Source organism: Chelonia mydas, chromosome 1 (assembly GCF_015237465.2).
Source record: "Chelonia mydas isolate rCheMyd1 chromosome 1, rCheMyd1.pri.v2, whole genome shotgun sequence".
Classification (NCBI taxonomy): domain Eukaryota; kingdom Metazoa; phylum Chordata; order Testudines; family Cheloniidae; genus Chelonia; species Chelonia mydas.
In genome coordinates this window covers 249,323,203-249,337,932 of record NC_057849.1, presented here as the reverse complement: position 1 = coordinate 249,337,932, position 14,730 = coordinate 249,323,203, and the positions used below count along the sequence as shown (strand labels likewise).

Genomic DNA, 14,730 nt, shown 5'->3' with positions numbered 1-14,730 from the left:
AGTTGCTCCAGTGCTATAGATGATGTGGTTAAAACGCTCGTGGCCAGTCCACACCAACGCTCTCCCCTTGTTGCTACGACCTGTTGAATTATGCTGTCCCCTGGTTGCTGCTACCTGTGAAATTACACTGATGTTATCACAGTGGTGGAAGAGTTCCCTAAAATTGTCAGTGCAGACACAGCCCAAGACAGAGACAGGATTCTAGGCTAGATAGATCCTTTATCTGATTTAATATGGCAATATCTATGTTGCTGTGTGTTTGATTATAACAAGATCTAGAAATGACATTATGGTGTTTACATTTGTTGTTCTGCTGTATGAGGAGTCAAGGATAATTTCAACAGATTAAAATACCTACAGATGGATTTTGTAAACACATTGTATATTTGCATGTGTTTTATTTTCTGTTTTACATTAAGAAAAAAATCTGTGTTATAAAATGTATGTATTGCTGATATAAGTGACTGTACTGAGTTTATCAAAACATTACTTGTTTCACTATAGTTATATAGCTTTGAAACTGGTTCACGTATTTAAAACATTTTTGCATTTTAATTTCTGGATTATATAAAGTCATACATTGTTGCTCAAAACATTGCAAATGTAATGTTTCCATGAAAAGCTTTTCAACGTTAGGATCCAATCTTGCTTCCATTCAAGTCAAAGGCAAAACTAATGGTGCAAAACTGAACCCATAAAATACTAAAGAAATATTCATCACTGTGTTTATAACTTCTCTCTTTCTCTCTCTCTCTTTTTTTTTTTTTTTTTTTGATTACAGATCACAGTTCTTAACCAAAGGAACATATGGCTCTGTTAAGGAAAAGTAAGAAAGATTCAGAACATTTCAGTATCAATTTGATTCACATATTTTTTTGAACAGCTAGATAAAGATCATGTAAAAATTTTACAGGAGATTGTATAGGAGGGTTGCATGCTAATTTATTACTCCAATTCTGCAAAGCACTTAAACCATTCCTAACTTTATGATGAGTAACCCCTTCCCTGATCAGCAAAGCACTTAAGCGTGTGCTTAACCCCATTGAAGTCAATGGGAATACTCATGTGCTTTGCTGTATTAAAGGCTATAATGACAGCATCTAATCCTGAGACATGCTTAGTACCTGCACATTCCATTGAAGTTAAAAGGCCAGATTCATAAATGAAGTGTAATGTGGTGTAAATTAGAAGTTAGTAAAAGTGGGTGAGTCTAAACTGATGTAATTTATATACTGAGTATCTGGTAATAGATCTCAGGGGGAGTAAATTAAAATGTGTGGAAGAGGCTAGTTTAACATACACCTTTCTTACATTTTCCTTTTATGTGTTTTCCTATGACCTGCCTCTCTTCCAGTCTTCGTTGTGGAAATTATACAAATGTAGACTGTCTTATATCAGCTCATCGATGTGTAACTTGCATCATCTTGCACATCCGTTCTGAATTTGAATCAATGGAGAAAATCTTGAGAGGTGCCACTCTGTGTTGGCCTGACTGACACTGAGAACAGTGAGGCTGTAGAATGGCTTCTCATCAGGTTCACAGTTAGGTCCGGTGGAGTTATAGAAGCTCTTGCATGTAAGCAATTCCACCTCCTCCTATACTCGTTTGCAGAACCTGATCCTTCTGTCTTCCCCATGGAGGAGCCATGGAAGCTACTGCAGTGTTGAGGCAATATTAAACTGCATAAAGCAGTATGCAAGAGTGAGACAGAGCAATCCAGGGACTGGGGCTCACTCTGAGCCTTCCAAAAAGTGGATGGTTGGGAGTTTGAAGGGGCTATGCTAGCTCCCAAATTCCAGTTTTCTTGGAACATGGCGACCCTCAATGTGGACAAGTCCTTTGCTTGCTTGGCTAACAGCTCTGTTGTGATGCTATCAGTTGTTTCCATAGGCCACTTGCTTCTCTTGTTGTCAGTCAGCTGGAGAGCACCTGCTCTCCATCCCCCATGCAGGAACATCTTGAGAGGCACTGCCTCCCACTTGACATCACTTACCAATATAGCAGAGGGGATGGATTCCTGGAATTCTGCCTCTGGGGGAATGGATGGATCTTTTTGGCTATGGAGCAGCTCTGTGGCCACTACTGAGGAGGAGGGCTCCATATTCAAGACACGATTAGTGCCTTCGGGTGCTGAGCTTAGCTTTCCTGCAGAGCTCTGGTGGATGCTTAGCACCATAGTTAGGATTTGGCCCAATGGGATTCAGGGTTCTCAATACCCCTCAGGATCAAGCTAAAGTGGGTCAGACTGTGCCCTCACTAGATCCATGCAACCCCACTGAAGTCAATGGGTGAGGTCCTCAGCTGGTGTAAACAAGGATACCTCCACTGACATTCTTGAGCTATGCTAATTTACACCAGCTGACGATCCCGCTCAAAAGATTTTTACAGGTGTAACTGAGGGCAGAATTCTGTGTTCTATGTTTTTTGTATATTTTGCCCATTCTGAGAACATTTATGATGCTACATAACTAACAAAATAGAATTGAAGATGACGTTCAGCAAGTTCATTGATGATGATGATTTACCTTTAGCCTTTCCAGTAACATCCTACTCAGTCAGGGGTGATTTATGTTAGATTGCTTACGCATTCAGTCCAAGACAGACTCTGGTAGAAGCTGAAAAATCCAAATATAGAGTAAGGCATTTGCTTTTTGCATGCTTTGATTTTGCTAAGTAAAGTACTTGAATCAAAATATTTATACCTTTACAAATATTTGGAACATGCACAGTTTCTGTGGCATGCCGAGTTTATTTTTGTAATGCTTTTAGAGTTATCCTCAAATAGACCTTGAATAGCTGAACTAGTTCATTGAAATGATCTAAAATGCTTCACTGTTTGAAGGTCTACCCAAAGAGGTTTGAGGTAAAGGAAAGTAACAGGTAGTGTTAATTCTGAAATCCTATGGCAACTGGAGGACCACAGGGTAGCCAGAAAAAAAGTTCCAAAATCAGTTTACGTCTTTTTATACGTCTTTTACACATTTTAAAATCAGTACATTCAGTTATACGAACAAAGAAAAATGGTGCACTTTTTAGTTACCCTCTAGATATGTGTATTAGACTTCCAAGTGACCTCATAATCATGTTCTCTTCCTCGTCCTTCCACTTTCATCCCCCTCCCTGTGTTGTCAGTTCCTCCTTAGCTTAGGACCTGATTCTGCAAGGAGTTATTACTGAATATAGTACTTATTACCACCTATACGGCAGGCTGTATTACCTTTTCCAAGCAATGTCCGCTGGGGTTGATGGACAGAATCCTGTCCTCCACCTGCCCACTGCTCCCTCTGCCCACCTAGTCCCACCCATGTTTGGGCTATAGAGTGTATTTTTTGAGGGGTAGAAGAACTGTGAGGTCAGAATCACAAAGGTGGCTGAACCAGCATTCTGTGTGGGACAGAGGATACTCATATTGGTATGAAGTAGATAATATCCCACTCTGGGGATGGAAACAGTTTGCAGCACCACTGTAGAAAGTGTGTTTGAGACCATTCCCCACCAAGCCTGTATCTTGCTTTCTGTAACTATGATGAAAATGGATGTGTCTCATCTACAAAAGCAGTTAAAATCATTTTCAACAATAGTTAAGGAGAAAATCGGGATAGAACCTATGGCTGCCAACCATTTTCAGCAACAGGCAATTTTCCTAGGGTAAGTAGCCCTTGAATAAGAGGCTTAACGATTTCACAGTTGTCCTATTTTGGAAGTACTTGCAATCAGAACATCCTTGAAAACCAAAACATCTGGAAAGAACTGACTACAGAGTCCTGATTATACTGGACACAGGCTACAGTGCGAATTTCTAAATAAATGTTACAAGCAGTTTCTGTTTTTAATTCAGTCAAATGGCAAATGAGATGAGATTTTCAAAACAAATACAGAAATACAGTAAATGGCAGTCATGTAGCTGGTAAAATAAAAATACAGATATATGAACAATTAGCATTAATTTTTATACTAACCTTTGTCCTCTTTATTTCAGTTAATCAGATCTTATTATTCCTACTTGTTTTGACCATCTGTGTCATTCTGTATAATAAAGTTCACAAGGTGCCATCTACATTAAATAACGAAACAAGTAAGTAGCTCATTATTTTATTCTATTCAGGTTTCATGGTAACTGAGCACTGGTTTCTGTTCCTGCTGTAGGATAAATAGGAGTTTATAACAGAATCGCTTGTGTTATTTTGATGTAATCTAGGACCCAGAACTGTTCATTTCTAGATCAGCTGATTTGAATAATACCAGGTCAGTAGTGGCTAAGAATATCCATTGTGATTCAGGGCTTGATCCAACTCTCCTTGAGGCCAATGAGAATTCTTCCATTGACATCAATGGGAGTTGGGTCACATTCTCAACTTTTGCAGAGACTAACGGAGAAGTCAGTTGGTAACAACCGTGAGGATGTTTTTTAATGATGGGAATCTGCCTGCTTGGGAATAGACTGAGACCACTAGTTCATTTCCAACAGGCTGTCAAACAGCGGCAACAGGTAATAACCAACCTGAGCCAGCCAACCACTAACTAAGGACTTGTCTACACTAGAAAGTTTTTCTGCTTTAACTGTAGTGAGTGCAGTTATCCTGGTGTAAAATGTAGGGAATAAACTGTACCAGTATAATTCACTTTTATAGGGTATAACTGCTTTCACACTAGGGATTTTACTAGTATAACTATGTTGATTAAAAAAATCACACTCCTAAATGACATAGTTATACCAGTAAAACTTTTAAGTGCAGACCAGACGTTAGGGGTGAAAGGCTTCAGATCTTAATCCAGGTCTAAACTACAGACTTCTGCTGGCATAAATCAGGGTGTGAAAAGGTGTGATTCTTGAGCAACATAGGTGTGTTGGCAGAAGCCCCTAGTGTGGACACAGTTATATTGGGAAATCCGTGTTTTTAGAAGTATAGCTTGTTTAACTGGTGGGAGGTGATTATAATGTACAATGAACAGCTGCATCCACACAAGAAGAGCTTTGATGGTGTAGTATCTCGGTGCATTCCTATATCAGTAGAGCTCTTTTAGTGTAGACTTAGCCTTGGTGTTTATTTTGGTATTTATATGCACCAATCGCAGTACTGTTAATCGCGTTCCCCAACTCTTCACCCCTTAGCAGCTTCCTGAGTGTTGTAACACTTTTGCTCTGTTTCTAGTTTATACAATTCAGAGACTAGGTCTGTTATAAGATGGTGCTGAATTCCGTACAATAATTTGGGTTTTTGCTACATGCAGTTGATTTGGAGAGTCCCGAGGAGATGGAAGAAGAAATTCCAGTGGTGATATGTGCTGCTACGGGTAGAATGGGCGCAGCCATAGCAGCAATCAGCAGCATCTACAGCAACACGGATGCTAATGTTTTGTTCTACATCGTTGGCCTAAAGAACACAATTCCACATATCCGGTAACGGGATTTACCAAAACCGATTCATTCTGCTACTTAGTTAGGGCCAGATTGTTACTGGGCTTTGCATTGATGCACAGGGATTGGGGCAGGGCCCAGGGAGTCATTCCTCCCTGCTGTGCAAAGGCCATCACAGTCACAGATCCTTCAGTCCCCTGGGTACAGGGACTGCTGCCTGCTAGGGGCACCAGCCACCCCAAAAGGGGACTAATCTAAGCCAGATGATGGCCACTGCCCTGCACCAACTAGTGGTAGAAGGGAGGCCATGCTGCAGGATGGTACAGTGTGTGTGTTTCTCCTGCACAATCCTTCCTGAAGCTCCCTCTGGGAAAATGTGGCTTTGCACTGCTCCGTATTCAGGGCTGCGCCTTCAACTTCAGAGGCGAACAACAGAGAGAGTGGGGCTAACACAGAAAAAAGGAGAGGTAAAGGTTATAGATATGGGATCCAACCATGGTCATACAAAGTTGTAGATACTGTTTAAAGTGGAGTGGATTGAACCCAGGTGCATACCAAGGAGGAATGAGTCCATCAATGTAGGGGCCATCTCAATGAAGAAACAAACTCATTCAGGAGTCTCTCTCTTTAGCACATTTATATAGCCTTCATTACTGTAGTTTCTTTACATTCTTTAATGTATTTGTGCTCCCAACACATCTGTGAGGTAGAAAAGCCCTGTTAACACCATTTTACACATAAGGAACTGCGGTCCAGAGCCTCAAAAGTATTTGGGCTTCTAACTTCCTTTTAAATCAATGGAAGGTAGCAGTCAGAGGGCATGTTTACACTTACCTCCAGAGCGATCGATCCAGCGGGGGTTGATTTATCGTGTCTAGTGAAGAAGTGATAAATCGACCACCTAATGCCCTCCCATCAACTCTGGTACTCCACCGGAGCGAGAAGCGCAGGCAGAGTTGATGGGGGAGCATCAGCAGTCAACCTACTGCAGTGAAGACACCACAGTAAGTAGATCTAAGTATGTTGACTTCAGCTACGTTATTCATATAGCTGAAGTTGCGTAACTTAGATCGATTTCCTCCCCCCGCAGTGTAGACCAAGGCTAAGTACCTTGGAGGAACTGGGCCAGAGAGAATAAGTGACTTGCCCAGGATGACTCAGGAAGTCTGTGGTGGAGCAGGGACTCGAACCCAGGTCTGGAAGATCATTAAAAGGTGCAAATACCTGTCAAGATGAGGCTCAAGAAGAGAATCTCGTATAGAGCTGGTCACAGAATGAAGTAAAAAGTTGTGAAAAAAATACAAAAAATTGTATTTTTTTCATTGAAAGTTTTTTGTGTTTTGTTTTAAAACCAGTAGTCTTAAATATAGTCAGGGCATGTGCCATTAAGCACTCTGACATTTGATACTGAAGATCTCTGTAGTTTTCTGTAACACACTTTTGTCATTTCTCTTTCATTTCAGAAGATGGATTGAAAATACCAAATTGAAAGAAATAAAGTATAAAATTGTGGAGTTCAACCCTATGGTACTAAAAGGAAAAATAAGACCAGATGCATCACGCCCTGAGTTACTCCAGCCTGTGAGTAAGCACATACCACACATATCACCAAAACAGAGCTGTCATAGTCTCCAAGATTTTAATGCACATTGAAGACTTCAAATCTTCTTTGTGCTCTGCTCCTTTATACAGAACCACAGGGGTATTAGAGGCGCCACACCAGTTGGTAATAATGTTGGATGGTTTTCTTATTAGACTAGCATTCCTCCTGTGGCAAGTGCTTCTACTCCACATTGTTGCTCTCCTGCTCCTGAGGTACAACCCCCTTTATATGCTGTAGGACATCCTTCCTTGTGGATGACCTGAATTGATTAAACCCTGGTCTGACCTGGGTTAAATCTTGGCCAGGCCATATACTTGGGCTGGCCAGCGGGGAGACCAAGCTTAACTAGCACTTTAGAGATCCATAAAAATAACACTTTTGTAGAGATGTAATCAAAATAATCACTCTTACTGCCTTGCCCTCTGAGACCGTAACTCCTAACAGAGGATTACATTTTTTTCTTACACATCACTCAGAGAAGGAACCAACAATTAAATGTTGAGACATTACTCAAAGAGAGGAGATCATTGCAGCAAAGTCCCTGCTAATTTGCCCATTTTCTTGCATGGGGATGTTGTCGGGTTGGGAGCTTAACCCTGGGGCTTATTATTATAACTTTAAGAACTTAAACTCAGCTGCAACCCTGAGCTGACTATGTTGTGGGCTAGTGACTCCCTCCCAGCATAATTTAGAGCCTGAAGGCTACTCTAAATTCCACTGGCTGCCTGCAACTGCTAGTGACTGATGTGGAAGACAAGAACTGCTAAAATGCAAGGAAGCTGCAAACTTGTCCCCTTTCTAGCGTTGCCAACCCTCCAGGATTGTCCTGGAGTTTCCAGGAATTAAAGATTAATCTTCAGTTAAAGATTGTGTCGTGTGAAGAAACCTCCAGCCAAAACTGGCAACCCTCGCTACGCTCTTTTCCTCTGCAATGCCCCCTGCTCCCACAGTAGGTATTGTGTGTAGTGTAGGATTTGCTATGCCAAGCCTATGCCACTGTGGGAGGAGTCCCTTATGCTGGGGTGATTCTCCTGTGGTTGGCTATGCTGCCTTTAGGAACGCTTTGTACTGAGAGTGCTGTGAAAAGCTGCTACCCTGCAGTGGAAGATCTGGGTAGGGTTGCCACGTGTCTGGTTTTCGACCAGAACGCCTGGTCAAAAAGTGACCCTGGTGGCTTTGATCGGCATTGCCGACCAGGCCGTTAAAAGTCCGGTTGGTGTCACACCAGGGGCCCAGGGCTAAGGCAGGCTTCCTTGGCGCCACGGTAAGCACCGCTGGGACCCCCCTCCACCCCAACCCCACCACAGAGCTGCACCCCCAGCTGGAGCCCTCACCCCGTCCCGGACACACACCCTGCACCCCAGCCCCCTGCTCCAGTCTAGAGCCCCCTCCTGCACCCCAAAACCCTCCTCCCCAGCCCTCACCCCCCGGAGCCCCCTCCTGTGCCCCAAACCCCTCATCCACAGCTCCACCCCTAGCTAGAGCCCACACCCCCTCCCACGGTCTGAACCTCTCGACCCCCTGGAGCCCCCGCCTGCACCCCCAGACAGAGCCCTCACCGCCTCTCACACCCCAACCCCCTGCCCCAGCCCAGTGAAAGTGAGCAACGGAAGGAGGGGGGATGGAGCGAGTGGGGGTGGGGCCTCAGCGAAGGAGTGGGGCACAGGTGTTCAGTTTTGTGTGATTAGAAAGTTGGCAAACCTAGATCTGGGCCATTGTGAATAAATACCGACCACTGCGCCTATTGCATTTTTAAAGTTAAAGTGGCAGGATAAATCTCTGAATGTAAGCAGACTAAGTCTGAGACAGGGAGAAAGGTGATCTCCTGGGGCGTCTCTAACATTATCTTGTGGCATTGTGGATCAGATGCACGCTTGTTGTGTCACCATTGACTTCATCTGAGTTATACTAAGGAAGAATATGGACCCCATGTGCGTTAGCATAATCCCAACATTTGACAGAGAATCTGTAGTTCATATTTACAAAGTTGTTGAGTGAAAGCCTGGCCCCTCTGAAGTCATTGGGAGGAATTTCCCATTGACTTCAGTGGGGCCAGGACGACATTGTCTTAAAGAAAATATGGAGGCAAGTTCAAAATTGTGGCAATCAGTAAATGGTTGTTGGACAATATACAGTGATGAGGTGACTAAGTCACATTTGAATCCTGAAAAAGACATTCACGATGACTGCATTAAGCCATTGTGCCACTTACAGTCTGTCATTTTGATTGTTTTTTTTTTAACAGCTGAACTTTGTTCGATATTATCTTCCCCTGCTTATCCACAAACACGAGAAAGTCATATATTTGGATGATGATGTGATTGTGCAAGGTAAGCTGGCATCCAAAAATTCTTGGAATGGAGCAGAAGTTTGCTGCAGGAAATTCAGCTGCTTTAATGCTCACCAGGAAATTGAGGATGTTGTCTGGAGTGCTGCACTTATGACAGCTTCACACTCCCCCTTACATAGTATTTAACAAAGGAAAAGCAAAGGGCCAATTTCTACTTTTGGATATTTGATCCTGATCGTAGGTGTGTGGGTGACTTTCAGTGTTTATTGCATCTGATCAGTTGCTGTGCATGAGTGTACAAGGCAATTTCAAGAAGCGTGGTTTCACTAGAACAGGCCGCGATACTCCTCTCGAAATAGAAGGACTTGACGTTTCCTGTTTTATTTGGTAGATGTGAAGATGACCTTCAATCCCCCCATCCTTACCTCAAATAACTGCTTATTCTTGAGAGAGAAGAATTTACTCAGATCAGGTTGTAAAAGACCCTGGATCCTGTTGCTCTGAGCACCCTCAATTCCTATTTATATCCATGGAAGCTAAGGGCACTCAGCACCTCACAGAATCAGGCTCATTGATACTGTATCTTATGGTTAATAAAGACAAATCAGGAAACAATTCAAATGCTGGAAAATTCCTCCACATCCATACAGCAAAAGCTAAGTAGAGGCAGAGTTATCTTCTTCAGGTGGATTTCTCAGTCTGTTCATTCCTTTCTTTGCCACTTTCTCTGTTCTTTCTTCCTGCTAGTGTTGATGTCTTCTCTTGCTTTGTCTTTTTTCCCCCTTCAGCATTCTTCCACATCCCTGTTATTTTATAGCACCTTTCATCCAAGGATCTCAGAAGCAACTTTGCAAATGTTAATTAATTAAGCCTTATGAAACCCATATGCAGTAGAGCGTCCAAGGACATTGGGTCAAATTAATCCCTGGAGTAACACCTTTGAAGTCAGTGGAATTACAACAGCAAAGAGTTTTTGGTTCATTTTGTTTCCAACAGCTTTTGTGCAGTTTTTCTTGCCTTCAGATGTAGATTTCAGAGCAGCAGTACTTAAAAGGGCACTGTTGATCACTTTTTAAAGTTGGATTTGTTTTCTTTGCCTTCCCTTCCCTTTCGATAAGCTTGATAATGCAATTTCTTCCACCTTATACTATTTGGGGAAAAAATAGATTTCCCCCTCACTTGCATACACCTTTCCAATGGAGTCAACATCTCTGCCTTTTTTATTATCAATAATATTAGCAGGAATATTAAACTGTGGAACAAATTCTGAAGTCTTTGCCTAGTCCAATCTCCCCTTGAAATTAATAGGAGTTTTGCAGAGGAAACACTGACTATGGATTTCAGGATTTAGCTCTATAGAAATAGTATTTGTTAGTTACGTGCTTTCTGCAAAGCAACAAGAGGTTCACACACTGAATTTTGGTGTGTCACACCAAAAGCATTGCTTTTGATTTTCTTGTTGTTTTGTTTTACATCTCACAAAACAGAAGCTGTTTAGAATCTAGAGGAAATTCCTTCCCAGAGCATAACAATTTTAAGGTAGGTCAATTTTGAACCATAAATAGGTTAACAGTGTCCCTTTAATTCAAACACCGTCCCATTGTGGGACATGAATCCTATTTCAGGTTTTCAGACAAACTGGTGAGTTGCCCCTACAAGATGATGTAGTTCCTGCTCATTTCCCGGATTTGTATTACCTCATGCTAATATTGCTCTATTTGGGTTTCCTAGCAAATGAAAACAGATTTACTTCATCATTGGTATAGCCAGGAGCACTGTGAACATTTTAGCTGCTGGTGTTAGTCTATGGATATTGTGAGCCCACTTTTCAAGCAGCGAGGCCTAGTATCTTAATAAGATATAGCGAAATAATGCCCTAAGAAGAAAATCTGCTCCCCTGAACAAAATCCCAGGTAAAAGGGCATTGTGCAGGGGACCAAAGTGGGATGTAAGGGGAAAGGAACACAGTCCCCCATCCAGAGGCAAGGTACAGACATGCACATCTGTGCACCCAGGCTACAGCTCATGTTTGGACCTTCAAATCCGCATGTAGGCACATTAAGTATAGATGAATACATGCAAATATAGGATTTTGACTTCCAGTTACAGGACCTATGTTTGAAACTAATGCCCACAGAGCAAAATTCTGCCTGCCTTACATCCAAGCAATCCCTTGAAATTGATAGGGTTGTACCAGTGTAACTGAGAACAGATATTGTCCTAAACAGCTCAAAGGACAGATACATGGCAATGAAACAAAACCATTCTTAGACTCCCAATTCTATATTATCAGGTGACATCCAGGAACTGTATGACACAAAGCTAGATCCAGGCCATGCTGCAGCTTTTTCAGACGACTGTGATTTGCCTTCTACTCATGAAATGGTGAGAAGTGTAGGAATGCAGGTAAGATGTTAGTTTTAAATTCAGATTGTTGATGGATTTTTACCTACAGATTTAACATGATTTTCTTCATCCCAAAATGAAAGTTTTCTCAGGGTAAAGTGTAGTATTTGGATTTAGATACATAGTTTAGTAAGGGGAATTGTTTCCTGTAATCATCTTAAGATGTGCTGTCTCCTGATTCTTTTGCAGTATGTTTTGTATTTTACTAAACTCTTCTTGTTTTGGTAGGTCACATGTGCAACATATTTAGAAGAGAGTATTGATAGGATTGATATTAGACTTTCTGATAACTGAGAGGGAATGAGGGTTGAACTTTGTGGGCTGCTCAAAAGATATCGTTTGAAAACCAAATCCTGAGTGGTACGGAGCATCTGCAACTGCCATTAAAGTCCAGTAGCCTTACGATAACCACACTGGTCTTACGCTAGATCACCTAGAGTAAGGTGTAAAGGGAGAAGAGGAGTGGGCCAAAAGACAAAGCCCTGTAGGACTCCCATGGAAATATCGCTAACACATAATGATTAGAATATCCTGTCCTTTAGCCTTGTGCCTCACACTAAAGTCAAGGCAGGTAATAATCATCTAGAAATCAAGTTCTCAGAGCTTATTGTTCAATGCCTATGTATTCTGCATGTGCGTGAGGTAGATACAGCTGCATCTAAGTATATCTAGACATAAATTAGATTTACAGTAGAGATATATATAATTTTCCGTCTCTCTAGAACACATACATGGGATATCTGGACTACCGGAAGCAAACAATTAGAGACCTTGGCATCAGCCCCAGCACTTGCTCCTTTAACCCTGGTGTAATTGTGGCTAATATGACAGAATGGAAGCACCAGCGGATTACAAAGCAATTAGAAAAATGGATGCAAAGAAATGTAGAGTATGTACAGATATCAAAGTCTTCACTTTATCCTGACTGAATGTGCTGTTTAAAGTTGAATTTTCTGTTCGTTTTTCAAAGGTCCATTACTTAAGATGTGCTTCCTTTCACAGATCGTAAGGCAAGATAACCTTATGTTGCACAATTTCCACCTGTTCTAATCCAACTGCAGTCACGAACAACATAAAGTGACCACTTGGGACTCTGCAGTCTTGTGCTGACTCAGCAAGCCAGGCCTAATCCTGAGAGGTGCTGAGCACCTGTAGTTTTCATTGTGGATGATCAGCCCCATTCAGGATCAGGCTGCTTAGGGGCAGGGCTGATCTCTCCTTCTTGCAGTGGGCCCTATAAACTGCAATGTCAGCAATACTGGAAAGGGGACAGTTTTTTTTACACAACCCAAGAACCATTTCTTAAACACAAAGAAAAGCCCATTTTTCTTCCTAAAAAGATAAGCCATAATTTACATAAACTGCTGAAAATCAGAAAAAGACCCAACCCTAAGAAGCTGTAAAAAGTGGCAATTCCACTATGAGAAGTGGTGGGGGTGAGGGACGACTATGGCATTCTCTTTAAAAACCAATGTATGGTCAATGACACGAGTCTATTCACAAAGTATTTGTGGTATCAATCCATTGTCAGCGTGTGTTGGTAACTTGAATGTCACCTGCTGTACTCCGCCCAGGGTAAGTCAAACTGCAGTAAAGCAGAGCTGAAATGAAAATGGATCACAGTGTTGATCACTTGTCAGTTTTCTGCTACCCTGGGAAAGCAAATGAAAGCCGGGGAAGGAAGCACAGAGAACCAGGGGAGGAAGAATAATATCCTGGGACCAACAGCTACAACTACACTGCATATGAACAGAAGCCTTCCCCAGTTCCCTCCTTCCTCTCTCACTTATTCTGCATGTCTCATTTGGCCTAACACTTGATTTTTTTTATCCCTTTTCAATGCTTAGAAAAATACCCATGAACACTAAAGCAAATTGCTGTAAAGATATAACAAAGGGTTTTTACATTTTAAAGTGCCCACACATTCTCTGTACCTGGAGTTTGAGCCCCCAATAAAAACACCACTTCCAGGTCTCATGTGGACTACCTTTTGTATCTGTAAATGCTGTGCCAGTCATTTAAACTTTAGGCACTTCTGAACAGGGGTTGGCTTCATTTTAGGTCAGGTTCTGCCATGCTCCGACTGAGTAGCCCCTCATTCTGAGCGGAATCCCAGTGATTTCATTTCTGCCACCCTGAGGCAACTCATTGATTTTGCTGGGACTACTTACAGAGTAAGGTACGACTCAGCATGAGTAAGAGTGGTAGACTTTGGCAAGATTCCTTATACAGCACCAAACATTGTCCACAATTAGAAGAAGAAAAATCTGTAAGTGTTGAAATGCCAGTGAAAAGGTGCATATTTCAAATTAGGTAAAGCAGTAGCGTTTCAATCTATACAAAGCAGATTTTAATAGTAAATTAGGTAGAGCATTACTATTTATTGCTTTTGCCTTCTGGTTTTGTAGTAAAGTTCCTTTTCATTTCAGAACTTTGAGCTGCTCTTTTTTGCCTTTTCACAGAGAAAACCTCTACAGCAGCACCCTTGGGGGTGGTGTGGCCACTTCTCCAATGCTCATTGTATTCCATGGAAAATATTCCACTATTAATCCTTTGTGGCATGTGCGACATCTTGGTAAGTATGTTTCATTTCAAAACACTCTGGGCTGGAACAAAATACAAATAAGATTTAAGGACCCTATGGATGATTTTGCTCATCCTCAGTACACTACTTTATGCCTCAGATCCCACATCACTGCTCTACACTCATTCCCCTTCCTTCCAGATTCAAAATTAGCCCTTTATCGCTTTCCTTGTCCTACTATAGCTATTTACTTGAAGCTTCTCCTCCCTCCCCGTCTTCAAATTAACCACATTCCTGGAAGATATTCTTTAACCACACAAGTTATTGGGCTCAATACAGGGGTGAAATGTAACCACCAATGACATGCAGGAGGTCAGGCTAGGTGATCTGTTGGGTCCTTCCGGTATTAAGCTCTACAAAGCCAGGGGCTGAGAAGCAGTTGCAGGCTAAATCACCTATAACAGCCCTTGCGCTGGGGTTAAAGGTGGAATAGCTATTTTACACAAAAGCTAGTCAGATCTTATTGGCAATAGGGGGCCACCTCCTC

The 14,730-nt window shown here is 42.0% G+C and overlaps 1 protein-coding gene across 3 annotated transcripts in view; it reads left to right on the top strand.

Moving 5' to 3' along the window:
* GLT8D2 (glycosyltransferase 8 domain containing 2) overlaps positions 1 to 14,730 on the top strand; it is a 35,196-nt gene that overhangs the window by 19,043 nt on the left and 1,423 nt on the right. For all 3 annotated transcript variants that reach the window (XM_043541950.1, XM_043541955.1, XM_007066123.4), the window contains 8 exons: positions 782 to 826; positions 3,981 to 4,076; positions 5,234 to 5,402; positions 6,824 to 6,941; positions 9,209 to 9,293; positions 11,547 to 11,659; positions 12,382 to 12,548; positions 14,122 to 14,234. In XM_043541950.1, coding sequence (XP_043397885.1) covers positions 808 to 826; positions 3,981 to 4,076; positions 5,234 to 5,402; positions 6,824 to 6,941; positions 9,209 to 9,293; positions 11,547 to 11,659; positions 12,382 to 12,548; positions 14,122 to 14,234 — 880 coding nt within the window. In that variant the 5' untranslated portion in view covers positions 782 to 807. The remainder of the gene's footprint in view (positions 1 to 781; positions 827 to 3,980; positions 4,077 to 5,233; positions 5,403 to 6,823; positions 6,942 to 9,208; positions 9,294 to 11,546; positions 11,660 to 12,381; positions 12,549 to 14,121; positions 14,235 to 14,730) is intronic.